The sequence below is a fragment of the Parathielavia appendiculata genome (genome assembly GCF_033297405.1).
Source record: "Parathielavia appendiculata strain CBS 731.68 unplaced genomic scaffold N657scaffold_3, whole genome shotgun sequence".
Lineage (NCBI taxonomy): Eukaryota > Fungi > Ascomycota > Sordariomycetes > Sordariales > Chaetomiaceae > Parathielavia > Parathielavia appendiculata.
The window spans coordinates 239,746-267,324 of NW_026944222.1; the positions used below are offsets into that span (position 1 = coordinate 239,746).

The following is a 27,579-nucleotide window of genomic DNA, read 5'->3' on the forward strand; positions in this document are numbered from 1 at the left end:
GCCAAATGGATTGGTTGAGTTTACGTCAGGTTTGGGAATGAGGGCTGTGGAAATTGAGGTTAGGACAGTACTAGGCGGGGGTTTCCGGATTCACATCGAAGGGAGTGATGTACGGATATGTGATGTGGTGTCGTGGTTGTTTTTTGCCGGAGCTGTGCCGCGGCCATGCCCTATCTAACCAGACACTGATAGAGACGCGTCCGAAATGAGAATTTGTTGATCAAATCTGGATTTAAATACCGGATAGAAATCTCCGTCTTTTTTGACGTGAGGTCGTGCTGTGTGGTTACCATGGCGTTTACGTACATGGCCAAGCCCTGTAGTTCTGCTGTTGGTGCTACGTTTGCCAGGCATGTTTGCTCAGGGGCCCAGCTGCAGGATCATCAGGGTGTGTCAATAGTTTTGTGATTTGCAAGGTGGACTCTCATTTCGTTTGCCGGCGGGGTTGGAGCAGGTGAATGTGAATGTGGCAAGGCTGTGAGCATGTGCATGTGGGAGGAGACGGGAGGGGCCGCAAGTGAAGTTCTGGGTGCATAATCATCGAGAATGGTCGACAAGTCCCGGTTCACTATGTCCGTCGCGACCTTGTAGTCTTAGACATTATCCACGTTTGAACCATAACCGGGAAGTCAGGAAAGTGTTGTATAAGTGATGTGGCAAGTGTTCGCGCTGCCAACTTCTACACCTTTCAATCCGTATTACCGACATCGCGGGCAATAACCCAGTTCAACCGTATGGGATCGTATTTCATCACTCGTTCCCCTCCACCCTAACAAAGTACACGCAGAGCCCATCTCGCGGCTGCGTCCCCGCCCGGATATTGCCCTGCAGAGCCTAATGGATCAGCCTGGGCTCGGCCCGCGTCGCCTCCCGGGCCGTCCGCCAGAGGCCACAAACTCGCCCTCGGACATGCCGGACTTGAGGTGCTTGGTACAGACCGTGTTGCGGGTTTGGTCATAGTCGAGGACTGGCCCGATGATGACGGCAACTCTCGTGGCCGGGTCGACTACAATGTACTGCCAGGTGGAGGTCTGAGGCTCGAAGACGTCGAAGCAGACAACTGTGGATGGATTAGGAGCCGGCATTGCCGCTTTGTATCACCCTTGAAAATGAATATTGCGTATAATTCATTAAGTCGTCCTAAGTAGTCTTCGTCCCTGTTTCTCCGTCTGGTCAATAAGTGAGTGGCAGTATCATAGCATCATAGTCGCCGAGGGGTTATTCAGGGATTCATTTGGGATGATAGGTTTCGGAAGTTTCCCAACCCTATCGGCAACGTCATAGTCGCCGTACGTAGCCGCATGCCGTGTCATCCGGGAACGACCCGTAGTCGGATGCAGGTCTCGGCGATGTGCACCGAGACGCAGCCGGGGTAGGCCGGCGTGGAGCTGCGGGTCCCCGGAGCCGGGCTCCACTCGACCTCGGATCTCGGCGGTGGAATGAACGGGACCCCGATCGGGATCTGCATTCGCCGACCAAATCGGATCCATAACTCTCCGAGAACAGCAGAGCCAGCATCAGTGAGTGGAAATGTCGCCGGCTACTCTTGAGCAGTGTCTCAGCCTCAGGCCTCTGGGGCCGACAACCCCGCCTTTCGAAGAAGTTGAGTTCGTGTCCAACGCATGAGACACAGAGTGCCCGGCGAATAAAAGCGTTGGATCCCTTGCGGAACGTCGCCTGCCACGAGCAAACGCCTTAATGTCCATAACGGCACTTCCGGTGTCAAAGTGTGACTGCTTTTCGGATATCGGGCCATGATCGCCGAAACCGTCAGGCACGCTAACCTCGGACCTCGAGTCCAAGAACCCGTACCCATGACCATTTCGCAATATCCCAGAGGAATGGCACGCGACGCCACCCCGGGGCAAGAAGAGTGGCCGAACATCGTTGCTTTGACCAACACTTGATTCTCACTTGCCATCCTTGAACCATCTCCAATCGCCGCCAATGTGACTAGCTATAAAGGAGACAACAAACTTCAACCGCCCCAGTCCATCATCCGGTGACCATCGTTCCCGAACTGTATGATATCTTTCGAAAATATGAACAACATTCTCACCGGCGCTGCCATGGGCGCTGCCTTGACCGCAGCAGGCGTCTACGCCCCAGACATCATTCTCTCCCGTATGCCAATCTGCCGGTTATCCATATTTGTCTTGAGAACCATCCCCGAATTTTTACTACCGACTCACCCCTCGATAGACTCTGACGACTAACATATCCTCGAAACAGAGTTCACCTTCACCGACTACACCATGTTCCAGACCTTCCTCACCGCGGCAGCAGGTAGCACGTATGGCACCCCCAGCAACGCCCAGCGCCAAAGCCAATCTTGCTAACCAAAAAATTTACCACGTGTGTAGAGTCCTAGTAACAGCCTCCCAAACCCTTAACCTAACCAATCTCCCACCCAGGGGGCCCTCCACTCTAGGCCTAGGCCTTTCGCTTTCTTCGTCATCATCATCGCTACCCTCCTGGTGGACACGCCACGAGGGCAACATCCTAGGCGGCGCCCTCGTCGGCGCAGGCATGGCCCTCTCCGGCGCCTGCCCCGGTACCCTCCTCGCCCAGCTCGGCGTCGGCGTCAAGTCGGGGTGGCATACCATGGCTGGTGCCGTGCTGGCGGGTGTCGTCTGGTCTTGGATCGGGCGGAGGCGACGACGGCGAGTCCGTTCCCAATCTGTTGTTGTTGTGAAGGAGGGGATGCGGGACAAGAGTAAGGCTGGTGAACGGAAGGAGGAGAACAAGGAGAGCGGGGAGGCATTGACAGTCTATGAGGCGTTGGGATTCAGCAGGGGCGTGTTCGTGGTATTGTTCGAGGCGGTGCTTGTTTTGGCACTCATTGCCGCGACACAGTACACAAATGCGAGCGCCGCCCGGGCGAGGGGGATACCTCCTTATCTTGCGGGGTTGGCCATCGCGGCAGCCCAGCTGGTGTCGATCGTGTTGAGGGGGTCGTTGCTGGGCGCATCAACGGCGTTTGAGGAGCTCGGCGGATGGGTGTGGGGTGTGAGGGAGTATTCCAATGTGCTGTTTTCGGTTGGCTTGGTGGGCGGCGCGTGGTTGTTGTCGTTGACGGTGCCGGCGCTGCGGCCGGTTACCGACGTGGCCGTCTCCCCGCTAAGGTCTGTCCTTGGTGGGTTCATGATCGTCTTCGGGTCGAGGATGGCGGGCGGGTGTACCTCGGGGCATGGTATCAGCGGATTGTCGTTGATGTCCATTTCGAGCTTCTTGACCGCGGCGGCCACGTTTGGCATGGGAGGGCTGACAGGACTCTTGATAGGCTGAGACCTGACTCTGGATCTCGAGCCTATCTCCCAGGTTGCCTCCTGCGGCTCTGCCAGCTGGAACTCGAGCAGCCTCTCCACTGTATACATTCATATGGTAAGCACCGCATCCAACAACCGACCGACAAAGGTGACATATGCCCGTGTATAAAAGTCCGTACCCACTCAAGCAACACCAGGGCTCTAATATTGAAACCCCTTACACCAATCTCGGCGACATCCAACCAATCTGCCCTCGTCATGATCGTCTCACCTCTTCCCCAACCGCGGCAACCTCACCGGCACAATCAACAACACACTCACCAGCGCCACAACCGAGCAACACAGAAACGTAACCCGCAACGCCGCCTCATAGCTCTGCACCACCTGCTCCCTGTAGCTCCCCGGCAGCTCCCGGATGGCCTCCACCGACTGCCTCACCCTCTTCACAACCCCATCCTTCTCCGGCCCCGTCACGAACACCTCCAGATAATACCACAGCGCGTTTTGCACCACAAGCGAGCTGCACGCTACGCCCAGAACCTGGCCCAGGCTCCTCCAAAGTATCAGCGTGCTCGTCACAACGGCCTGCTCCCGCTGCTCCGACACACTCAAAATGGCCATGAAGGTGCCAGGGAACTGGAACCCGGACCCGGCGGCGCCCGGACACAGGCAGAGGATGTACAAGAGGGCGGGCCAGCCGCGCTGCATCGAGGATAGGCAGAGGGAGCCGACGAGAAGTAGAGAGGTGCCCAGCACGAGCGGCCATTTGAGGCGGCGGGTGTAAGTGATGAGGAAGCCCGTGGCGGTGCCGGCAATTGAGGCGACGGCCGAGGAGACGACGAGGCGGAAGCCTGATGTTGTGGCCGTCGTGAGGAGGACGCCTTGGAAGAAGAGCGGTCTGGGCGAATGCACCCCGGAGATTAGACTGGATGAATGATAAGGGAAGTCGGTGACTTACACGTTGAAGAGGGTGGCGTTGGAGAGAAAGGCAGCGATGTGGTTGGAGAATAGGAGATTCATGTGCGGAGATCTGAGGACGAGGTGCAGCGGCATGATAGGCTTGACAGCGCGGGTCTCGACAAAGAGGAAGAGAGGGAAGAAGACAGCAAAGATGGCGAGCGAGGCGATCACGAAGGGATGGGACCAGGGGAGCACGTTTCCGCCGAGGTTCTGGCCAGTCAGCGACAGCAACTCCCCGAGCAGGACGTGAGACGTACCAGCCCCAGTATGAGAAACGTCACAGAGGTGGACATCAGGATTGAGCCCTTGAAGTCGAATGTCCGCATGGCCTCTCGCAGCGTTTGTTTCTTCTTCCCGCCGAGACCCAGGTCGCCAGGGACCACGAGTATGGCGATGATGAGACAGGCCACCACAACTGGCACCTGTATGCCAAACTCCCAGCGCCAGCCGAGATAGTCGGCCATGGCACCGCCCAAGGCCGCCCCCAGCATCGAGCCGACACCGAATATGATGTTGATGTACGACTGATAGGCACCACGGATCCTGAACAGGGTCAGCCTCCCTCCCCATTCAAAAACAGTGCCTAGGCAACTCACTCAATCGGCACGACGTCGCTCACGATAATACTCCCAAGCGTCATGATTCCCCCGGCACCCAACCCACACACCGAGCGGGCGACAATGAAGCTGGTCATGCTCCCCGCCAGGGCACACCACACGGTCGCAACCAAGAACACGGCAATGGTCACCACATACGGCCCTTTCCGTCCCACCGCATCCGACAGGCTGCCCAGCACGGGCTGGAAGCTGGTCGACGTGAGCAAAAAGGCCGTCGATAGCCACGAGGCCGAGTTGCTGCTTCCAAAGTAGGACGTGATGACCGGGTGGCTCGACGCCATGATGGTGCTGTCGAAGCAGGCGATGAAGTAGCCGGCCATGATCTGGGAAAAGAGCAGCCAGAAGCGCGTGACCGAGACGCCGCCGAGGTAGGGGTTGTTGTTGTCGGCGTCGGCGGTCTCGTCCACTTCCTCGATCGGGGTCGGCAAAAGGGGAGTTTCTTCGTCGGGGATGGTCTCGCCCCCCAGTGGCTCGGCTCCCGCGCGCGGTGTGCTCGATTGCCGCCGGTTGCGGTAGGGACTTACGGTAGAGGCGCGTCGCCGGCTGCGGCTGCGGCTGCGAACGCGCGTGTTGCGCAGCATGCTGTGCTCGATGGCCTCCGGCTCCAGCAAAGGGGCGGCGGACTGGACCGACCGCGAGAGCATCAGCTCGAGCTTGTTGGGGTCTATGTCTTCATTTTCGGAGGAATTTGAACCATCGTCATCCTGGAATCTCCGGCGGGAAAGGCTGGACCGGCTTGCTGTGGGAGTCGGCTCGGGGCCGGGGAGTGCACCCGGATGAGCAAGTTCTGTCGTCTGTGCCTTCATCGCGGTATTATGTCTTCTTGATATTACGCTAGGGACGAAAGCATGCTCGGTTGGGTAGACCAAGCTGAGAAGGAGCCAGCGCCACCCATCAATTAATGATTAACTCTTTATGACTTTTCCACACATGACGCATCGTCTGGTGAACCATCCCTCCGGCCTCCGATGCTCGGTCCGTGTTCTCTGGCCTGCCACCACCTTGGGAAAGCCGGGCGGTCATGAGACCTCTGAGTGGAGACGTCTCCAATCGCGGCAACGCATGGGGTCCGTTGCCCGGTGGCTGCGGCTCGCCGTGCAGGATGCATCACGACATTCTCGGTCTCGTTAGCGCGATGGGTTGCATTGTGGAGTGTTACTCGACATGTTGATGAGTCAGAATTCCCAAGTCTCGGGAGGCTGAGTTCGGGGACTTCCTCGATCGATTTGCATGAATTGCTTGTTACGTTGAGTATAGGGAGCGCCCGAGCCGCAGATGAATTGATTTGACTACATCGTGATGCTGCTGGTCTATGTGGTATGGCTCGTCAGGGCGGCCGGTACAAGTATGCCGGCTCCAGTAATTCCCCCGTCGTGGCAGGGCGCCAGGACGACCTTCGCTGGTGACTGACCACTGAATTCTAGACTTAGGATTTCGTCAATGAACCTCTGGGTATCAGTTAGGTAGCTGTGGAAATGCTGTATGCAACCACCGGTGTATCCCACCGCAAGTTCTGTCTTCTCAGTATCCGGCGGTGGTATTTCTTCGGCAAGCCGGAGGAGTCCCACGGTAGATGCGGCAATAATGCCGGCTGCCCGCAGCTCAATAGCCCTCGCGATGCGGTAAAGAATATGAGCCAACTCGGTCGTCCAACAAAATGAGGGGTCCTCTGGTGGGAACTCTTGTTCGACCTGCAACAGCATCGGGCCTTTCGTGCTGTCCGGGTACAGGTGGCTGAGGAAGGTGGTCGAGAGGCCGAATCTCTGGTGAAGCTTGCTCGGCAATGCCTCGGCTGGCAAGATTAGAACCGTTCGATAGTAGTCGACGAATATGAGACGTGCCAGTTCACCAAGATAGCGCCCGGCTGTCATGTATTCCAGCGGCTGGAACCCTGGCACCTCGCCGGCCTGGTCCAGCTCGGTATCCCAGCGGCTGATGAGGCCGAGTTTCCGGAGCGGCGGCGCCGTCCCTCTAATGGTCCATTCCGTGTTGACGGCAATCTTGACATCTTCAACCTCTTGGCCAGGCAGGATGCTGATGGAGGCCGGGCGTTTGCTGTGATGCAGGCTGCTGAGCTTGAGGGGCAGTGTGGCGTTGCAGCCGGTGCCGACAATCAAGCCCATGACAGCTTTCTGGTGAGCCTTTGCTGGGTATTGGTAAACAAAAGACACAAGGGTGGCCACGGCATCGTTGGCAATGGCCGCGATTCTGATGTGCGGCATATCAGGTGCTCGGTGCTTTGCGTAACCTGCCATGAGGTGGCCAGCCAGATCCAGGTTGGAGGTGACGGCAAAGCCTTTGCCCATGGGCATGAGAATTGCCTCAGACAGCGACCTTTGTTCCATTGGGAAGCTGAAGGTAACGCCCATGGGAAGCTCATCATGTCGGGAGATGCGTAGGGGGTCGCACCCTTTGCGCACCACCTCGGCGACTCGCTCGCCGATCCATGAAAACAGGCTCTCCGAGTTCCGACATTTGAGGTGCTCCTGAATGGGCCATGACTGTTCAAGAAGACGGTTGACCTGGCGGGGTCTCGTACCGTTGACCTTGGAAGACGAATCCTGCTCGCCCACAAGCTCAACGAAGCCGACGCGAAGGTTCGACCCGCCGCTAGCGAGGTCAGCGAGAGAGCCATGAGCAGGTTACCACGCCTTACATGTCGATGGAAAGAAACCTATGGAGTGTGAGTTTCCAGCATGCAGGGTGTTTGTTATTGGGATCTTACCGGCCGTGATCTCGGCTTGCAGGTCGTAAGATGGACTCAGAGATGGGTGTCGGCAAGAACTGCTCCAAAGACTCGAAGGATAGTTTTCGGAATGTCGAGGCCAGTTCGCGAGAGAGCTGTAACACCTTTTGGGTGTCGATGGCCAGCGGCTGTAGGAACTCGTCAAGCGCGGGTGATCCCATTGCTTCCGTCGAAACCCCTCTGGATCTTGAACCAGTCAGTTAGTTTGCCCCCTTCCACTGATCAGCCAATGTTATAGCGAATGTGGCAAAAGAAATATATGCTGAAAGCCCTCGCTACGGTTTATCAAGAAAAGTACTTCCAGGTTGGAAAGAGTTCTCGTGGAGAAGGATGATGAGTTGAGTTGCACCGTCAATCTCACACCAGCACCTGCCTTACTTGGCTACAGAAATAGCTGCGCGTGTGTCACAGGATGTGCAGAGGAAGGCACCCAACCCACAGCGACCGCCAACCCCAAATCAACATTTTCGCCGTCAATATCTAAAAGGTAACGAAGTAGTGGCCGGAAGTCATTTTCAGCTTTTCGGAGATTCGCGTTTGGTGCTCACGTCGTGCCATGGGAATCGTCAAGCTACCTGGAATACAATCCAACCCTGGTTTGTTTGTTAATGTAGCGGTGGCACATGGTGGGGCATTTGACATGAACGGGATAAAAGAAAGGAACGTAAGAGAAAGAAGAGAAAAAGGTTGGAATGCAAAGACGAAATATAAGAGGAGGAGACAGATAAAGATAAAGACGGAGAGAAAGGGAAAGATAAAGATACAGAGGAAGAGGAAAGGAAGAAAGTAAGAAAGAAAATATAGTTAACGTGAAGGAACATGAGGTGTAAGATCTATCACGGAAGTTCCACGGTAACAAACAAACCTGGTTGAACTGTAATAAACGGATTGGGGGCCAGCGTTTCCCTTTTATTGTAGTGGCGGCGCCCCACACTGTCCTTTGTGTGGGGCTCTTTGTACGTTGTAGACGGGCGAGCTTTCCAGGTTCGGGTTCCTCTGTCGCAACTCAACAACTCGTACGATTTTATCATAGTCAGCATCCTCACCACAGCTATATTCCAAACAATAGTTTTCCAACCTGGAAGAGCACTCCTGATGGACGAGAAGCACGGGAAAATGCCGCCGCCGATCCGCCGGGGTTTCAGCCCTCTCAGGCTGGTTGTCGCCGTGGCCTACCTGGCCATCGCAGCCTTCGTCTACTGCCAGTTTACCGCCGGGCCATGCCTTTTCCACTTGAGCGCGCCGAGTGCATCGAGCCATCAGCAAGTCGCCTTCACCAACGAGCTCGTACCACTCGAGGCGCACATCATGAGCAAGTGCCCAGACGCAAAGGTCAGCCAACCGAATCTCCCGCATGTTGCTTCGGCTCTTAACACGCCACAGGACTGCCTCCGCGACATGGTGCTGCCAGCGATGCAGAAAGTCTACGACAAGGTTAACTTCACGCTGTCATTCATCGGAAAGTACGTCACCCAGACTCTTCAGCGATCAAATCCCACTGACCTCTTTAGGCCGACCGATCACGACGATGGTGTGGAATGCAGACACGGGCCGGAGGAGTGTAGGTCTCTATATCCGCTATAAGTGATGCTGTCACGCTAAATATGTGGCAGGCCTCGGTAATATCATCGAGCTATGTGCCCAGAAGCTCTACCCGGATCCCAAGACGTTTCTCGGCTTCGCCATGTGCCTGACCCGCGACTATGACCACATACCCCAGCGCAGCCTGATTGAGGATTGCGCGCTCGAGCACGCCATCGACTTTGACAAATTGAATGAGTGCGCGACCAAAGACGACGGGGCGTACGGCGTGGGGATGCTGAGAGACAGCGTGAAACGGACAGCCAAGGTACGTCGATACTCCCTCTGTTCTCCTGTATCTCTATTCTAACTTTTACAGGCCGGCGTGAACAAGAGCTGCACGGTCCGTCTCAATAACGAAATCTACTGCATTCGCGACGACGGCGAGTGGAAGGAATGTCCGTCCGGCCCGGCCGTCAAGGACCTTGTCACTGCGGTCGAGAAGCTGTACTCCGCTTGAGGGGCTCAAACACCTCGGCCCACAAGTCGCTGGCCTCGCCCAGCGTGTAGCACAACGTGACGCTCTCCATGCCCGCCTCGTCGCCCCCCTGCATGGTCTCGAGCTGCGACATGATACTTTCGAGCCCGACCGCCTTGCCCGTCGCCTGCGTGGCCCCGGCCTCGAGCGCGACGTGCACGATGTGGATGTGGAAGTGGTAATAGGTCGGCTGGTAGTGGACGTACAGTTTGAGTTGGTCGGGCTCGATGCTCGGGTACACCTTGGTCGCGGCGTCGAGGAACTTGGTCTTCATGTGCCGCAGCCAGGGTATGTGTTTCTTGCGGAGGTCGCGCAGGCTCCAAATGTCGCGCCGCTCGACCAGCCCCAGCAGGTGCAGCGCGTCGAGCGTCTTGCGGTCCCAGTTGAGGTCGGGCAGCAGGAGGAAGCCCTCGTCATTCGGGTCCTCGCCGTAGGGCGTGCGGTAGATGACGTCCTCGGCCTCCTTGCGGCCCTCGATGATGTTGAAGACCCAGGTCAGCCGGCCGGCCTCGCGCTGTGCCTGCATGAAGGGCCGCACATGGTCGCGGTAGATGTCGGGCGTCTCGGTCACGAAGCGCACTCCCTGCTTGCTATACTTCTTGATGTGCTTTTCGGTGCACGGCCAGATGAGGTTAATCTTCAAGTCGGCGAACTCGTGGCCATCGGCGCCGCTGACCTCGCCGCTGTTGGCGAGGTACCAGTGATAGATGTCGTTGGCGCCGAGGTTCTTGATGGCCCGCAGGCTGGCCGAGACCGAGCCGATGTAGTCTGCCGAGCTCGGGAACGGCGCGCGCTCGAGGATTAGCAGCGCCGGCTGGTTGTCGATGGCGCCGTAGAGGGAGGATCGGCGGCCGGCTTGGTCTGGATATTGTTAGACGTTTTGCTTTAGGTTCATTTTCGGCTTTATCTTGGATGTACCTTGGTTAAGCAATTGCTCGAATTTGAATCTCGGCACGAGTGCCTCTGCGTTTGCGTTGCTGTCAGTCATGGTGTTCGGTCTCGAGGCCGAATTTCGGTTTGAGAAGAGCTCTTGAAGATCGCGGCTGCCCCGCAGAACCCCGCCTTACCGTTCAACTCCCGCCGTCCGTCGTAGGGGTACCTTTATCCATATCCTCTCCTTCCTCCTTAACCCATCCTCAGCTCAACTTGCAGCACGATTACCCCGTCATGGTCATCTCACCACAACTCCTGCAATGGTCTCGATAACCCCAGGCACACATATGAGCTTGCGGATTGAAAACTGGAAAGACGACGAGATTGACTGCCAGTCGGCGTCTTCCCTTTTCCGGCTTCCCAGTGAGATCCGACGAGTCATCTTCGAGTTCGCTCTTAGCCCGACATTCATGCCCCATCCGTTGGCTTTGTCCCACGACTTTGACATTCAGGATGGCCATCCCCCGCTCACCGCAGCTGATCTGAACATGGGAGAAACAAGGGATGGATTTTCGGGGGGACACCGGATGAGGACGAGGCCTCCAGGAGAGGCGAAGACTGGCTTCGACCAGACAACAGTACTGGCCCAGTCAGGATTCACTGCTCCCTCTTGAGCACCTGCCGTCGCATCTACCTCGAGATTGCGCATCTGCCACCCTTCCAGTCAGAACTAACCATCTACGACTCCGGTCCCGGCCGGAAGCTCAGCCCGCCCTGGGAACCAAATATTGACTGGGCCTGTGACAAGGACTTCCTATGCCGCTGGCCGACTCCTCCACTCATCAAGTACGCGGGCCACCTTGAGGCCACAATCCCTTATCATTCTCTGACGCGTATCGCCCGGATGAGGCGGTTCACCTCGCCAGACCGTCTGCCGTTCAGCTTTATCGCGCAGGCTTGGGATTCACTGGCCTGGAAGACAGACCTACTCTCGCAGTTCCCCTTCAGAAGACCAGAGCCGATCCGGCTATTCGATCAGATCCGCAGCCTCCAGCTGACGATCTGGGCCGTCGAATGGGGCCTCTGCCACTCCTCGTGGCCTTTGGCGTCCGACCCGTTCGTGATGCTGACTCCGGTGCAGGACAAGAAGCAGATGGAGGGTGCCATGGCTTTGACGACGACCACAACAGCATCACAACAGCAGCCGCCGCCACGCAGACCAGAGAATTGGTCCCTCGCCACCGCCTTGGCCTTGCTCCCTTCTCTACGCACGCTCACCGTCGGCTTTGAGACGTGCCACGGTAGGACGGCAGAGGTGGAGCGCATCGTGCGCTGGACCGTCGCCACGTGGCGGTTCATGGTGTTTGGAAATCTGCCCAAGATGAGGCTGCCGGAGGCGTGGATGCTAGAGTTTAGCCACCTCCTCCGATCAGCGTTTGCATCGGCGTGCGACGGTGAGCGCCACCGTGATGGCGGGACGCATGCCTATGATATGCCGCCCGACGCCGAGACGCTGAATGGGAGGCCGGTTACGAGGCGGTGTCTCGTGCCGCCGCGAGGAGGGATGGAAAGAGTAAGGCGGTGGAGCTGGAGGGGACTACCCTACCACTGGCAGCGGAGGTGCCCGGCGTGTCTGGAGCACGACACCCAGGAGTACAGGTACTGTGAGGAGAGGAGGGCCCTGGAGGAGAAGTCCTGGGGCCGAGGCCGTACGTCTGGAGCGTCACCTGGACCGCGGAGGAGGACGTCGAGTATAATCGGAGCGCGGCAGAAGCGCACGGAGCGGATGCAGAGCCGGACCCGGAGCCGGTTTTTGAACCGGAATTCGGCTACTTCGCCCCGTCGGCGGTCCTGGTGTCTCTGTGAGTGTGCTCCCAACTCCTGAGAACGGATCAGAATTGCCGGCAGCCTCCTGCCAGTATCAGGGGCCTGCTGGTGCAATACTAGCCCTATCTCCGCTCACTTACATCCGTCAGCCCGAACCATGGCAAACGACCTTGGTCACAGCACCACCAATCTCTCGGCAGCTCCTTTGCCCCCAGAACGCGGGCACAAAAAAGTGCAGAGGGACAGCTCCATTGTACCACCTCTACTTGGAGTATGGAATAGCGCCGTGCCGTTCGCCCAGACCGGTCAAGGTCACAACCTGCCGTATTCGGCCCGGCTCGGTCTTGAATCGCACCAGAGCTGCCAGAAACGGTTGCACCGGCCGAACCCGCGTGCCTATTCTGTGTGATTGTAACCGTTCTTCCCGCGTGTCCCTTCCACATCCAACGAGCGTAACTTGAGGTTCTTGTTTCTTTAGAAAGAGGGTTGCATCGGGTCCTTCCGGGAGCATGCTGGTCCTTGGGGCTGTTCCACAGCAGACGACGGGAGAGGTGGGTAGGAGGCGAGCGTGATCCGTAAGCCCGGCTTCAAAGATCAGTTGAGACGAGCCCGACAACTTCAGGTCAGTAGCAGTACCTGGATTCTCAACACCAACTTGAAACACCACATGTCGGGGATGGCCTGGCAAGTGAGCTGATTGTGAACGTTCGCCAACGGCTTCGACATTGGATATTATACCAGATATGTAGCACCTTCCAACAAGCTATAGATGTTGAAATGCCTGCTAGGTATCCCGATACCTCTTCCCCGCGCCAAATAGAGAACCCCGTTTTGTGAATGACCATGCCATGGTGTCTGCCCAACACCCAGACTTTGCCCTGACCAAATCCGTCCCGTCCCGTAAATGAGTTCCTCCCCGCAAAGAAAGACAGCAAAAATCTCGATGTTCCCGACGTCCTCCTCCTGGCCACTCGAAATGGAGGTGTTCGCTCGCTCGTTTGCTGTGAAGATAAGGAAAGGTCGATGCCGATGTGCCAGGTCCGTGGGAATGTGATATCTTCCTTTCTCGCCGCGACTTGCCACTTCTCCTGGAGCTAGCAAAACATTTCCGGGGGGGGAAAGGGGTTATCCGGCCACCGCATCCGTGCAACGCAGCACAAACACAAAACCCCATCAAATATCCACCCCCTCGTAGCCGCTCGGCCACCCGTATACCAGCATTCTCCGCTCCCGCCCCCGAGCGGCGTACAACCTCACCGCATCAACCTCGTACTCTTGTACACCAGCTTGGGCGGCGGCGCATCCACATCCTCCACCCCCTCATCTACCTCCAGCGGGCCCGCAGCCGCCGCCGTCAGCGCACCACCCCCACCACTCCCTACTCCCGTAGTCGCAGTCGCATTCCCCGCCGACTTGACCACATCCCTCCGCATACTCTGCGGCCGATAACTCCTCCCGCGCATCCCGTCATCCTCCCCGCCGCCGCCACCTCCCTCCAACTTGGCCAGCGCGGCCGGGTCCTCCCTCTTGACCCGCTCCATTTCTCTGTCGGCAAGCTCCTTGGTTTCAGCCAGCCGCCGCTGGATGTTGGCTACCTCCTCGGCGCAGTCGCCGTCGCGCAAAAACTGGTGCGCCGCGTGCTCGCACATGGACTGTACGTACTCGAGGTTGCGGTCGAGTTCGTCGTAGACGTCGCCGCCGCCGTTAGTAGACCCGGGCCCGCCGCCGCGGGAGGAGCGTGGGTTGCGCGAGGTCAGGTGCATGAAGGCGCGGGGGCCGGCGCGGCGGGCGCTGATGTAGTGTATTGCGTGTTCTTCTGCTAGGATAGGTGGTGGAGTGGGGGTGGTGGTTGTTGGTGGTGGTTGTGATGGTGCGGCGGTGGTGGTGATGGTTGGTGCGGGCGGGTTGGGTGCGTTATCGCCTGCGTCTTCGTCGTCGTCGTTGGGCATCTCCAGTTCGGCGAGCCGCTTGATCTGGGCGACTTTTGCCGCCATCTTGGCCTTGCGCATCATGTTGCGCCCCGCGCTCACAAACTTGACGAGCTCCTCGAAGAAGCTCTGCACGTAGCTATCGTAGTATACGATTATCATGGTCCGGGTGCGGTACTTCGGCGCGGCGCCCTCAGCGCTGATGACCGAGTCGGTCCGCTGACGCTTGCGGAGCGTCGCCCGGGCGCGGGCCTGGCCGGCGGCACGCATCTGGCTGGCCTGCCGTTGCAGCGTTGAGGGGGACTGCGAGTCGGACGGGCTGGCGGGTGCGGGCTGTTCGGCGCTAGCCTTGGCTGCTGCCGCGCCGGCGGCGGCGGCGGCGGCCGTCTCGGCGGCATTGGCGTCGTCGGGCTGTAGTGGCGTGGCGAGTGGGTGAGCCTCGGGCTCGTCTCGGGGCTTGAGCGACTCGGTTGACCCCTTGTTTCGGACAGACTTGGGCCCGCCGGAGCCACCGTCTCCGGGTGAGCTGCCCTTGTTCTCCTCGGTCAGCTTGGCCAGCTCAATTTGGCGTTGCTCGATCTGGCCGTTGAGCTCGTCGAGCTTCTTGAGCCAGTCGGGAACATTGGCGATCAGATTTTTGAGGGCTTCCATGGCGAGGTCCTCCTCCTCCCCGTCGGAAGGGGAACCACTGAGTGGGCGTGCCGTCTTGGGCAGTGAGTGCGCGCTTCGCTAGGCGGGCACGCACCTAACGCGAGCACGCTGAGAATGGTCGAATGCACTAACTCGATGCCGTGGTATAGCGGGACAAGAAGAAGTTTGCGGTTTCTGCCGGTTGCGAGCAAGAATCGTGCAACGCGGGAATCGGGATTGGGCGTCAATGTCGGGCTTCAAAACACCAAATCTCCTGAAACAAGCCGTGCTAGGAGCGTCGTCCGTGCTGGCCTGTCGCTATCGATGGTATGTGTGCGAATTGCGAAGAAACGAGACTGGTCGAGGATGGGTTTCCGAGGTGCTGCCTGGTGCTGCGGATTCGACATGCGATGGAGAGGGTGGTGGGAGGTGTTGGAGCGGTCGGCCGACTTCTCTGGGTTTCCGTTCTTCCAGTTGGCAGCTGCCCGTGCAGAACCCCAAACAGGACGCAAGTTGCAAGCGGGCGAGTGTGGATTGTCGCGTGGGATTGGATTGCGGTCCAACGTTAGCGCCAACTAGTTAGCGGATCTGATCCGCAGCCAAGACCGGGGAGAGTTGCCGCTTCTCCCTCAGTTTGGGAGGGCTGTCCCTGTTTGCGAGAACAAGGCCGGAGGAGCGAGGAACCAGCAGGGGGTCATGAGCCTGCGCTGGAAACACAACAAAAATCATCAAGTTCAATATTGGGGTTCCATAACCCAAACAATCATTCCACGGAGAGGAGAGAAAGGGGGAGAAAGACGGGGCAGCACTTCGCATGTAAGCAACAGGGCCACCTCGGCATATACATATGGCGCATGCACCATACTGGCTTGACTGGTAGAGCAAACAAGGCCGCTTCTCCGCTGGCGATTGGCGGCATCCGCTCCGTTGCGGACTGCCCCGAAGTCTCTGCCGCGTTGTGCGGCGCGGCGTTGGGCTTGGCCCTGCAGCGCTGCTGCATGTCGATCACGATACGATGCGCATCGACTTGTCAGGCATTGAAAGTATCGGGGACCGATGATGGGCGAACCCCCGCTCCGTCCGTACCCTCGTCTCCTACCTCCGCTCCAGATGTACCTTCATCCTGTCAAGGCGCAAACCGGCGTTGGCCAGCAGTCTCACCAGAGTGCTTGCGAAGGGTTTTCTGTTAGTTGCCATGTCTTAGCTTCCAGCGGTCCTATCATCCATGAGGCGGGGGAGGTGACAGCACGCTGCAAATTTTCGAATTTCTACAGAAAATATCTGTGTGCCGCAACAAGGCGGTCTGCACCAGCATCAGCACTGCAGCAGAGCGGGGGGGTTGCCAACTTTTCTCTCGCGGCTGCAGGCGGCAGGGTGCAGGAAAAGGAGGGCCCTGGAGGGGGTTGTCTGCATGTGCGGCGCGGAACTGCTCGCCCGATCCGGCGTCTCCTCCGCCGTCTGTTGAGGCTGGCCTAGGTGGCTGGAGTTGGCTTCAACCTGCATCGACAGTGGAACAAGACAATAGGTAAATGCAGGAGACCTTGACCTTGACTGCACCGAGCAGAGGGATGCCACCAACCGGCTGTCTGAGGCCCTGCTGTTCAACTGCCGTGAGCTCGTGACGGTGTCCTCGTATGCACGAAAACCACAACACCCTGACGCCAGAGAAGCGGGAGGACGTGACATCGACCGCGGACAGGGACGCCGCAGCCAGCCGGCAATATCAGTGCCCGTGGCCGAGGCTAGGCTACGTATGGCAGCCTAGTGGCCGTTCCGAGGAGGCTCGGTCCGCAGACAAATTGCCACGATCCATACGACCCGGATCTCCGCGCGGCGTTGCGGCGTGGGCGTGGCAGCAAGCCTTCCCGCTGCTCTCCTTCTTGGCCCTGCCTTCCGTGGTGGGCGTCGCCCGCAACGTGGGCGATGCATAACTAACGCTGTGTAACCGGGACGAGAGATTACCCTAGGGCTGCTCAGCGTTTATTTGACAGGATACGACGAGAGCAGTACTTGTGCAATGGATTGCGTGTGTGCCTTCTCGCTACTTCTGTTAACGGGGCCATGTTGGTTCGAGCATTGCTTGGCTGCCGCGGCCCCTGCAATGCGAGACTTGAGGAAGGTACGGAATAGTGTAGATCCGTATTGGCCAGCCGGGCCACAGAAGAGGCATGAAAACCTTTGAAATCTCGGCCTTGACTGTCTGGCAGACTCGGAACGCCCCAATAATCAACACACTCAATTCCATCGACGGCTGGGTGCCCAAGCATCCGTACTGCTCGGCGGCCGATCTCGCCAAGGTCTCACGAAAGACGTACCACGTTCGCTACATTAGCTTCCGCTGCTGTTGCAATAGCAAGGATAAAAAGGTCCCTGTTGCTCCGGCGACTGCCTGATAAATCGTGGTCGTAACCTGGCAGGTGAAATTCACAGAATCCCTTACGTGTTGGTCGTCCATTTGGGCAGCTCGATACCGTATACCACCTACGGAGTAGAATATGCAGTCTTTATGAGGTGGTGATAAAACGATATGCGCTGATTTGAACTGAGGGCACGGGTGTGGTAACTGGTTCGTTATCTTCCAAATGATTGGGCTGGACTCGGTGAGAAGAACCGGCAAGCTAAGTCCGGCGAATGATGTCCGCCATGGACCCAAGCTTGTCTCTAAGCAGGGGTGGTCCGGTTAGGATATGATTTTCAACTTGGCTCTCAACGGTCGTCGAATCCATCCATCTCCGAACATCATCATTAGGTACCTATTTCAAACCTCATATCGACAAGGTCGACTCGGAAACCCTCCGCTGTTGCATCTGTCGGCCGTAGCGAAACCTGATGCGGTTTGGTGGCCTTCACCGTCCTGCGACCAACCACGTTAAGATTTGCCCGATGTGGAAGGCGGCGCGCTGTCGATGCAGCTTCGACGTGCAGGATCGGAAGAGCTGCAGCGTGACGAGCAAGCTGGAAGCCGAAGAAAACAACCTGTTCTTTCGCAAATCTCCCTCTCATCAAATTCTCCACGGCGTGACCGCCAAAACGCAGCGGCAGCGCATGAGGCAACAACAATTTTTAGCACATCGGAGGCAATCCTGGATTTCATCCATAGTGGGAATCCGCAGCCAAGCACGGCAATCATCGGTATTGAACCCAACATCGTCGCTTTCAAGGACAGCTTCGTCCGTCTGACCAGCCGCCCGCCTCGACAGGACATTCGCTACTTGACATGTTGGCGATTTGATGCGAGCGCTGGTGAGAAGAATGACCTAACGAACGCCTAACACAACACCACGTCGTCCAGGAAAGCTTCACGAAATGAGGGCGGGCGGATTTTCCCGTAGTTATTCCCTTTCGATCAGATTCCGCATATGATCCGTGCTGGCGTGAGGTCTGCAAAGGGATGCACTTGTATGGCTGGACATCAGTCGCAATCTAGCTTAGCCCGGTTTGTTTTCAGTACATGTTTCACTCTCACTTCCTTTCTTTCCGTCTTTTTTCTTTCCTCTTCTCAAATGCCTGCAAGCCGCTCCCTTTCCACTTTCTACGCCCGTCAGCCGAGTGCCGCAATCACACACACACCAACTAAGGCTGATACAACGTCTGGGGTAACCAAGAAGTTCCCTCCCGCTCAATATTGATCTGACAAACCTTGCACGTGGTTGACGGCGCCCTCGGCAGGAAGAGAAGATCACGGAAAGGAAAAGGTTGACCAATGGATGGCCGGCAGCGACATACCTCACGATAGGGTGACAATTCTCACCACCTGCACTTTGTGCAACCTCGTTGCCATATTAATCGGCGACCTGTGCTCAACGTCGGACGCCGGGCCGCAGCCATCCCGCAGCTTACACTAATATCGCCTCGATTGTTGAGCCCTGCGGCGGTCAGCGCGCAGCACGCAGCACATCACGACATTATCTTCATCTCGCTGTGCTCGCTTGTGGCAGCTTTGTCAAGGATGAATAAGGGGACTCGTGCGACGACGTGCTGCGAACCTCCCTTCCAATCATCTGACCAAAGGGTACATTGCAGCCGGGAAATGGAGACGGGCCAGTTAGCCTGTTCTCATCAGAGATTCCACATCGGAGAAGTTGAAGCGAGAGAGAGAACACCAACCAGCAAAGTTCTCTGCATAAATCGATGTAATCGACCCGAACAGGCTAGCCTCGACTTGGCCCCGTCTGCGGCAACAACGGTCTTCGATCCGGGTGGACGTTCGCCTCCACAAACCGCGGCGTGATAGGGCTGCCAGCTTGCCATGTGGACCCCACCATTTGTCCCAATCGACTTGTCCTTTCCCATGATAGAACGGCGGATGGTATAACATACGGAGTAGCATTCTTGAAATGACTTGGGCGGAAATTCAGAGCCGTTTCAACGTTAAGCCAACCCTATTTATTAGTCGGGGCCCCGTTCCGCCGCTTTAACGTGACGTGCTCGTTGCTGCGTCTCCGCCTCCGCAGAAAGGCGGTCAGGCTTAAGCCAGCCCCAGAGCCCCCACCACCGTCTTCATCTTCGCTTTTTCCGCCCTGGCCCAGTCGACGCTCTTGAGCGCCTGCGCCGCGGGATCGTCGTAGTGCAGGGCCCAGAGCTCGTCCACGACGGTGCTTTTGACCCGCGGCCAGGGGTGGAACATGAGTGCGCCGAGGCGAGCTCGTGCCTCGCGGACGCCCTCCTGCTTCTTGCACGCATCATCGCCATCGCCGCGTCCGGCATCCCGGCCGAGCTCCGCGATGGCGCCGTACACCCTGATGCACGCCTCGATTTTGCGGACGTTGCCCGTCTTATAGCAGGCCTTCTGCACCTGCAGACACAGGCTCTTGTAGTTTACCCCGCTGCACTGAGCAAAGATGCCGACATGGAAGAGGAAGGCTATTACCTCTAGCGTTGGGACAAGTACCCGGTCCGTCCCCTGCCAGGCCTTCAGGTTCCGGGCGAGCGCCGTGCACACGGCATCCGTGCTGGCGGCCGAGCGCTCGCAGAACTCGCACAGCGCGGCCCGGGTCGCAATGACGAGCTCCTCGTTGCCGGTGTCGGCAGACGACACGAAGCCAGCCATCAACGCGTCCATCCATCGCTCTGCGTCCGCCTTGACCTCGGACACGGCGGGGTGCAGCCAGTCTTGCTGGAGCAGGTCCAGCAGAAAGACAAAGTAGCCCTTGGACGAGAAAGTCGACCTACGCAGCGCCGCGGCTTGCCTGGCGGATGGATCAGCAGCTGCCCGGCGGATATCGTTTCAGAGACTGCACTTACGCTGGCTTCAGGACCACAGCAAGCGCTGCCTGTGCCGCAGCCCGGACCCGGTCCAGCTTCTCCGCCGCCAGTCGTAGGATCCGCAGAAACAGTCCCCCGACAAGCGGCACTTTGGTCCCTGGATCCTCGTCCAGCATTTCCCACAGTGACTTTGTCGCCCTGATCGCTTGAAGCCGAACATGAGATCCAACGTCTCCTTGAGCAGTTGTCGTGTAATCATCCAGACCCTGCGCCACAAGGTCGAAGAACACGTCGGTATTCTGCTTGAGAAGCTCGCTGCCGGTCAGGCTCTGGAGGATGCAGGCGTGCGTGTCTGTCCAGACGTCGTTCCGCCAGCGCTCCGTGATGGCGTCGCAGATGAGCGTCTCGTCCTCCTCGAGCGCCATGGTCGACGCCATGGGATAGACGGCTGCCAGCGCAGAGAAGTGGCCGCTTGTTGTGCGCGTCTTGGAGGACTGGCGCTCCCTGGCGGCCTCGGCCCATCCGCGGATGGCCTCGTCGCGTTCCGCGTCGCTGCAGAAGATCATGAGGACTACCGCGGCCTCGGACGCGGCGGAGACGATCTCTAGGTCTGGCCAGACGAGCCACTTTTGCAGGTTGGCCCTGACGAGGGCGATGAAGGTACCCAGCTTTTCGGTCCTGGCACCCACGACGTTCACCAGCTGGGCGAGCTCATCGCCCGTTTTGGTCCTGAGCGAACGCCCAGGCAGCAGGTTGGTGGAAGCTGAGGTGGCTGCCTGGAGCACAGGAAACGATGAGATGATCAGCCGACTGGCAGCTTCGGCGACCAGCTCCGGCTTGCGGTAGGTCTTTGAGTTGCAGTCTTGGAGGATAGCCAGCAATGCGTCCATCGAGAGCTGGATGAGTTGGTCAAGGGCTCCGTCTTTTATCGTCGCAACACCAGGTAGCGCGTCCAAAACAGCTGCAAAGCTGAAAAATAGCCCGTGCCTTTCTTCGACTTGACGGCTCTCAAGTGATTTGATGTGGTCCAAAACCAGAGACACAGACCGTGTCAGCCGCTGGATATGGTTGAATTCGGTCGAGGCCAACTCTGCGGTAATCATGCCGTATGACGCGCCCGCCGCACGGCGAGAAGCTGCGTCGACGTCGCCAACCCCTCTCCAGCCCAGCAAAGCCTCCAAGATGGCTTCTCCGTACTGCCCGGAGAGCTTGGTGGCGCCGAGGGCAACGTCATGCAGCGCTCGCGACCTCCGGGCCACGGCGTGGTAGTCGACTGTCTGGACAACCCAAATACCCTTCTCGACTCTGTCGGGATGGCGGCCGATCAACTCTTGCAGCGCCGCCGAAGACCCCCTTCGGATGTTGCCGGAGGGGTCCAGGCAGGCAGCGGCAACAAGAGAGGTAGCGATGATCTGCAGTATTGAAACTCCTGAGCTGGAATCGGCAGTCAACGTCGCGGTCGGTACTGCTAGTAACTCAGCCGTAGTATACCGCCGGGCAAGCGCCCAGATGCCGAAACATGCGGCGTCTCTGACATTTCCGCCAGTAGAGCTCCCAGACGTGCTGCGTCTCTCAAACGACAGACCCATGAGCAGCGCTTGAACAATATCGGCCAAATTCTCTGCGGGTGGGGACCGCCGGTAGAGCAGATGGGACAGTGTCAGCATCAGGCCGTGCCACTCCAGGGGATCGACCATGCTGAGGTCTTTCTTTGGTGTTGCCGCTTCTCCAGGACTTTCGACGCGTAAGACATTCCGGTTCAGAGACTCGAGCACAGCCTCGACAACCTGCAACGCCATGTCCTCGTCCAGCTTGAGCGTGATGACGCTGAGGGCCTTGCTGGCGGCAAACCGGACGGGCGTGTCGTTGTCGGCCAAATTCTCCAGTAAGAACCCAATGGCTGTCTCGACCATCTCCATGCCCTCCATGTCCTGAGGACGCCTCAGTAGCAGCACGGCAATCGCCCGGATGACCTTGATCATGGTCTTGCGCGCCAGGGCGGACGCCATCATGCCCCCGGCCTTGCCCCCCTCGACGGCGATACCGTGCACAGCGTGGAAGATGATGGTCAGGTACGAATTCATGTCCGAGGTATTTTCCGATGTCGTCAGAGCACCGGCCAGAAACGACAACACGCCAATATAATGATACGGCGTGCGCTCGGCCCCGTCTTGCGGCCGCAGCGCTGCCAACGCCCACCGCACCAGCGCATCAAGCACCCCCATCTCCTGCATATCCCTCCTCATGGCAACCCTCACCAGCAGTGCCTTGGACGCATCCCTTTCCTTCCCCGGCGAAGCCAGGTACTTGACAGCCAGCGGCAGGATCCGGGTCGTGATGCTGGGCAACCCGGCCGGCAGCGTCAATCCACCCACCCTCTTCCTCTTCTCCTCCTTTTCCGCTTCTTCCTCCCCCGCCACCACCTCCTCCTCCTCCAACGACGAAATCGTCGCCAGGTCAAACGGCGCCAGCATCAGATGCGACAGCCAAAGCAGCACCACGTACCGCTCCTCCCACGTCCAGGCCCCCACCCGGACCGCAACCGCCTGGCCATGACTGATATCATCAAGACCACCACCACCACCGAGAGGATCAGGATTGGGGTTGGAACCGGACTTGGATTCAGCAGCCCGCTCCGCGTCCTCCAACGCCGATAGCAGCACCTCGAGATACCTGGCTTCATTACTAAGGAACCGCACGACGACCTTCTCCCCGCGGATTTTGCAGAAGGTGTATAGCAGCTTGCATATGGCGCGCGGGAGGGGCATTAACAAGTCATTGGATCGGCCTGAGATGCTGGTGGTGTTGGATGAAGGGGAAGGGCGGCGGGTGAGGAGGTGCTCTAGGTAGGCATCGCTTAGAGCAGGGAGCCAGATGGGAAGGTGCGGGTCCAGGAGCTGGGGAAGTTCTTGAAAGGGGTCGAGGAGCTGGTTATGTATCAGTTTTTATTTCGCTTTTAAGGCGTGTATTAGTGGGGGATGGAGTTCTGTAGGTTTGGGTAAGGTAGCGAGAGATGGGCGGGGGGTGTGCTCACTGAAGAGATCAGACGCTCAGTTTCACGGCTGCGCACGCGCGACCGCACTGCTGACCGGCCTGCACCATCTTGCTTTCTAAGAAAAGGGCCGAGAGACTTGTCGAAATCTGCAATGAGATCGGCCGATACTTTTTGCAACTTGATGTCGAGGTCTTCTTCGGAGGCGTCCATGGTGATGAGTTGATGAGGGGCAGGTTTTAAAGTGGGGCCGCTGCAGTGGGTGGTTAATTGAGGAACTCCTCGAACTTCAATCAGGCACCGGCACACTTTTCACCTGCCATGTCAGAGCCCAACACATGAATTGGTTCTGACAGGTTGATAGGATCTTTGGCAATGCTTCGCTATTCAAGCTGACTGTTTAATGGTATCAGATATCGAGGCGGAACACTGGCGCTCTCCGCATTTACATCTCACTCGACACTTCGTCGTCCATCTCACCGACTCCCACACCCTCAAGTGCTGGCTACGACGAGACAGCCAACGCAGCAACAATCACATCCATAGCCGAGCTGTGCGTTGACGCATTCGGCCCCTCCCCCAGTTCCGGCGGACCCGTCCACTTGATGCCAAGCTGGTTCTTGCCGTTGCGGTTGTGCGCCCAGATCGAGTCGGCATTCTTGACAATCGCGGTCCGGAACGCCTCGTGTGGCACCGCCAGGTGCAGGTAGCGCAGGTTGCGCACGAAGATGCCCCTGAACTGGCTGCCGTCACTGCCGCAGTCGGGCTCGCACTCGTTCACCTCCCGGATGATGCCGTTGCCGTCGCTGAGCAGCGCGAGGGCCGCTTTGGCGATGGCGACGGCCGGGTTCAGGTACGACGCATCGTCCGTCGCCTTAGCCAGCTCGACCAGCCCGCCCAGCACAACCCCTTGGTTGTAGGACCAGGTATTCTGGCCGTTGTTGGCGCATTTGCCGTCGGCGTGGATCATGAGGCCGTCGTTGACGAGGTTGTGCTCGTTGATCATGCCGCTACTGCGGAACCACGTCCACGAGGCCTTGGCCAGCTGCGTGTACTGCGCCTTCTTGCCCACGATGCGGTTGGCCAGGCCGGCGGCCACGCTGAGGTACAGCTCATTCGCGATGGCGTTCTTGTACGCGCGCTCCTTGCTCCACCACACGCCGCCGCCGCAGGTCCCGTCGGTGCCGTTGTGCATGTCGGCAAAGATGCGCTCGGCCATATCCAGGTACGTGTGCTGGTGCGTCAGGTCCCACGCCCGGATCAGCGCGAGCGCCCACCAGCCCTCGTCGTCGTAGTAGTCGTTGACGAACTCGGAGAAACCCCGCTTGCTCGGCGTCGGCTGGTAGCGATAGCTGGACGTGGTCAGGCCCGTAGAGGAGACCGTCTTGTGCGCCGTGGCCACGACCCGCTGCGCGTTGCTGAAGGTGTTGGCGATGATGCTGGGCACGTTCACGCTCTGGGCGGCAGATCCGGCGAGCAGCGCCCAGTCGGTGAGAACTGAGAGACAGTTTGCGCTGTTCCACCAGCCGGTCGTGCCCCAGAGCCCAGAGGGTGCGTTGTACCAACCCTGGAGCGCCTTGGCCGCTGCGAGCGAGTTGTCAGAGTAAGAGGCGCTGTCAGCCCGAGGGCCAAGCGTGATGCCATGTGGACAGCGCGGGCGGCCAGCCCGCCCGAAGCGTAGGGATACCATTATGAGAGTGAGCGAATTTCGTGACGGGGGTTTAAGGGGTACCAGATGACCCTGAGTCGCACTGCGGTCTAATAGATATCTGCAGTAGGGGGCTCGCCAGCGATGCGCGACTCGAGAGCTTGTTTGCGAGCCCAGGCGACACTTTAACCGCCTCCATGCGACGTCCTTATCCCTCCTCTCCTGTCCAACGCCATATTGGGGTCCGATGTTGCTTCGCGTCCCGAAGAGGAAGTCTGATCACGGCTATAACATCCTTTGCCATGCCCTCGGGTACGCAAATCCCCGCATGGGAACCATGGCCCCTGTGTGCAAATTAGCATTGGGAGGAATTTCATTCGTAGCTGGACTGGCAGATTGGGATGCAGCTTTAGAGATCACCGCGTGGGCATTGTGGGCAGAATCTGATGGCAATGCGGCCTGACAAGCGGTGGCCTACCGCGGCCACGGGGCTGCTCAGTGTGGCCGGGAGACTGACCACGCCGAGCGGGCCCGTGGCCACATGCTTCTGCGGTGGCAGGTGTAACGATGACGGTACATCGGGCTCCTACTGGAAAGTCGACAGCAGAGCGGTCTTGATTCTAAGAAGCTCGTCGTGCAGCGGATCTCATACTACAAGGGCAAGATTCAGGGATGGGCGCAAACAAACACCCCCGTTGTCCACTAGAGAGGCAGTTCTCGAGCCCCAAAAGACAAGCTGTGCTCCTGTGGTAGCGGTGACAGCGGGTAGTTCGGTGCTGCTGATGGGGGCATGTATCACACTGGCCAATCTTGGAGTATGGCTCGAGGGGCGCCGGGAGTTGTGAAGCTGTGTTGCCAGCCACGTGAAGCTCGTTTCCAACCCTAACTCAGACGGAATGCTTGAATGTGTTTTATAGGCCTGTTGTATTGGTTAGAGTCCGACTTCAGAAGACTGTATGTATCACAGCTCGCACTATTTCTTGATGCTCGCGGTCGAGAGCACGCGTTAAGACTTCCTTGTTCAGGCCTGATCAATCGTTGCCGTCGGAATAGGACTCGACCCCATGCTCGGTATAGAGCTCCTTTACATGAGCTTCCGCCTCCTCACCTCCCTGTTCCCGCCAGTTGTACAGCGTCTGGTCTGTTCCAGCATCGCATTTCTTTGCGGTAAACTCATGATGCTCCTCCGGTATTCCTTGCACGTCATAACCACAATGGTCGTCAATCATACCCTCAGATCCGCGCATCCCTCCTTGAGAGCCTTTCCAGCATAGACTGCGTCCTATCATCATCCAGACACGGATGATACATGGTCCAAGCCCGGCTGAAGTCGATCAGCTTTCCACCCAGGTAGTTACCGAGATGGATGTCCTGAACCACGATCCCCAGCGCATGAAGGGTGTTTAGGTCAGTCCACATTTGCGGGATCTGCCTGGTCTCGAAAGAGTGTGCAGTCAGGTCGAGCGAGGTCCTTAACAATCGCCCGAACAGGTTGTCCACGGTGCTGCTCATACAGGACCCAGATGTTCTGACCATTGAGCTTCGAGTCGTGGTGGTCCTGTTCATAATCGATGCCCATTATCATCTTGATAATCTCCTCTTCTTTCTGGGGGTTAAGGAGTAGGTAGCCGTGTGCTCGAACGGCGATGTCCTCGCGATGCTCTTCTTTAAGACGGCCGTATATCCGACACTCGCAGCAAAAATGGTCGAGATAGTCGAAGTAGTATTGACTCTTGGGGAGGGCGTACCTGAGAGCCTGCCCTGGACTTTTCCTGAGATACTGCCAATTGTTGAACTGGAAGTAATCGCTCTTCACCTTAGTTATACTGTTGGTTGATATCCTGCTCTATCTAGAAACCATTCACCATCTTCAGCGCGTAGACTGACCTCTGAATCTCCACCTTCCAGACATAGGCATCTTTGTCGGAGGAGCTTCCCAGTTCCTCAATGGATTTGATGTTAGTGTTCCCAGTAGGAGTGAGTGAGGCAAGTTTCGGCCCCGGTACTCGGGGAAGAGGCAGTCGGCAAATGGTCGAGGACATGATCATTGTTGCGGGTAGAAGAAGAGGGCGGCAAAGTCTGCGGGTCCAATAATCAACAACAGCAGCTGAACCGCAATGGAAGTGGCGAATAGCTGGACAATTGTCGGTAGAGGCAAGGTCGGTCCCGAGCACTGATGGGAAGGACGGCTACCGTCTGTATGAGTACAAGTAATTTCGAAAACCGAGACAAGCTATGTGATCGTTCAACAGCCCAGGTGTAGTCAACTGAGTGTGATTGAGGATTGATGCGAAACGGGTTTTATATTATATTTAATCACGGGTGGTGACGATAAGAGCCGTTCCAGGTTGGTGTCAACCAAGGTAAAATACCTTTTGTTGACGACGCCCGGCCATGTGAGTGACAGCAATGGGAGGTTGCCCAAGCAATCAGCCGCGCGGACCGCAGGTAGTACGGTACTGTGCTAAACCAGTGCACTCTGGTCTGCCCGGTGGACTTAAGTATGGAACTGAAAGTGTCTCTGCCCTCCAATGCTCGTGGGCTGTTGTTGTTATTGTTATTGTTATTGTTGTTGTTGTTGTTGTTGTTGCTGTTGTTGTTGTTGTTGTTGTTGTTGTTGTGGTGGTGGAATGAGCGAGCCACTTCTGATTTGATTGTTGAATCTCGCCGCGGTTTTCAGGACGGTCGAACTCGCCGACCAGTACCGCATCGACTGCTCCGCATCCTCGAAGCCCCTGATGCCGTCGTTCGCGCTCGAGAACCTGTCCCACTACTCATCGACGCTCACGGGATAAGGGGTCCGATATAGCCCCTATTGAATCCAG

General features: G+C 57.9%; 10 protein-coding genes across 10 annotated transcripts; 3 read left to right on the top strand and 7 right to left on the bottom strand.

Annotated features, from left to right (window-relative positions):
• Positions 1-615: 615 nt before the first annotated feature.
• Positions 616-1,141, bottom strand: N657DRAFT_642212 (uncharacterized protein; the record flags this gene model as incomplete). The annotated part of the gene is made up of 1 exon (XM_062792301.1): positions 616-1,141. A coding segment is annotated over exon 1 (236 nt), but the record flags the coding sequence as incomplete, so codon positions are not given.
• A 901-nt stretch (positions 1,142-2,042) lies between these two features.
• On the top strand, positions 2,043-3,288 carry N657DRAFT_654149 (uncharacterized protein; the record flags this gene model as incomplete). The annotated part of the gene is made up of 3 exons (XM_062794479.1): positions 2,043-2,124; positions 2,233-2,293; positions 2,364-3,288. 3 exons carry the CDS (start codon positions 2,043-2,045, stop codon positions 3,286-3,288), a joined length of 1,068 nt encoding a protein of 355 aa, XP_062649256.1.
• A 248-nt stretch (positions 3,289-3,536) lies between these two features.
• Positions 3,537-7,753, bottom strand: N657DRAFT_654150 (actin-like ATPase domain-containing protein; the record flags this gene model as incomplete). The annotated part of the gene is made up of 6 exons (XM_062794480.1): positions 3,537-4,167; positions 4,228-4,328; positions 4,487-4,651; positions 4,849-5,646; positions 6,190-7,303; positions 7,572-7,753. 6 exons carry the CDS (start codon positions 7,751-7,753, stop codon positions 3,537-3,539), a joined length of 2,991 nt encoding a protein of 996 aa, XP_062649257.1.
• Positions 7,754-8,708: 955 nt separating this feature from the next.
• On the top strand, positions 8,709-9,483 carry N657DRAFT_568092 (uncharacterized protein; the record flags this gene model as incomplete). The annotated part of the gene is made up of 4 exons (XM_062788562.1): positions 8,709-8,924; positions 8,976-9,055; positions 9,104-9,153; positions 9,206-9,483. The coding sequence occupies 4 exons, from the start codon at positions 8,709-8,711 to the stop codon at positions 9,481-9,483; spliced, it is 624 nt and encodes a 207-aa protein (XP_062649258.1).
• A 118-nt stretch (positions 9,484-9,601) lies between these two features.
• N657DRAFT_568650 (scavenger mRNA decapping enzyme) lies at positions 9,602-10,639 on the bottom strand (the record flags this gene model as incomplete). The annotated part of the gene is made up of 2 exons (XM_062788601.1): positions 9,602-10,512; positions 10,570-10,639. The coding sequence occupies 2 exons, from the start codon at positions 10,637-10,639 to the stop codon at positions 9,602-9,604; spliced, it is 981 nt and encodes a 326-aa protein (XP_062649259.1).
• A 674-nt stretch (positions 10,640-11,313) lies between these two features.
• N657DRAFT_268143 (uncharacterized protein) lies at positions 11,314-12,441 on the top strand. Its single transcript, XM_062786528.1, has one exon. It carries the CDS (start codon positions 11,429-11,431, stop codon positions 12,407-12,409), a length of 981 nt encoding a protein of 326 aa, XP_062649260.1. The 5' UTR covers positions 11,314-11,428; the 3' UTR covers positions 12,410-12,441.
• A 1,163-nt stretch (positions 12,442-13,604) lies between these two features.
• On the bottom strand, positions 13,605-14,930 carry N657DRAFT_568929 (uncharacterized protein; the record flags this gene model as incomplete). Its single annotated transcript, XM_062788624.1, has 1 exon — positions 13,605-14,930. The coding sequence occupies one exon, from the start codon at positions 14,928-14,930 to the stop codon at positions 13,605-13,607; it is 1,326 nt and encodes a 441-aa protein (XP_062649261.1).
• Positions 14,931-19,377: 4,447 nt separating this feature from the next.
• N657DRAFT_631786 (uncharacterized protein) lies at positions 19,378-23,319 on the bottom strand (the record flags this gene model as incomplete). The annotated part of the gene is made up of 3 exons (XM_062791090.1): positions 19,378-20,098; positions 20,154-23,041; positions 23,149-23,319. 3 exons carry the CDS (start codon positions 23,317-23,319, stop codon positions 19,378-19,380), a joined length of 3,780 nt encoding a protein of 1,259 aa, XP_062649262.1.
• A 112-nt stretch (positions 23,320-23,431) lies between these two features.
• N657DRAFT_591078 (glycoside hydrolase family 76 protein) lies at positions 23,432-24,796 on the bottom strand (the record flags this gene model as incomplete). The annotated part of the gene is made up of 2 exons (XM_062789899.1): positions 23,432-24,560; positions 24,669-24,796. The coding sequence occupies 2 exons, from the start codon at positions 24,794-24,796 to the stop codon at positions 23,612-23,614; spliced, it is 1,077 nt and encodes a 358-aa protein (XP_062649263.1). The 3' UTR covers positions 23,432-23,611.
• A 997-nt stretch (positions 24,797-25,793) lies between these two features.
• N657DRAFT_708245 (uncharacterized protein) lies at positions 25,794-26,772 on the bottom strand (the record flags this gene model as incomplete). Its single annotated transcript, XM_062797404.1, has 2 exons — positions 25,794-26,564; positions 26,620-26,772. Coding segments are annotated over 2 exons (555 nt in total), but the record flags the coding sequence as incomplete, so codon positions are not given.
• Between the last annotated feature and the right edge of the window lie 807 nt (positions 26,773-27,579).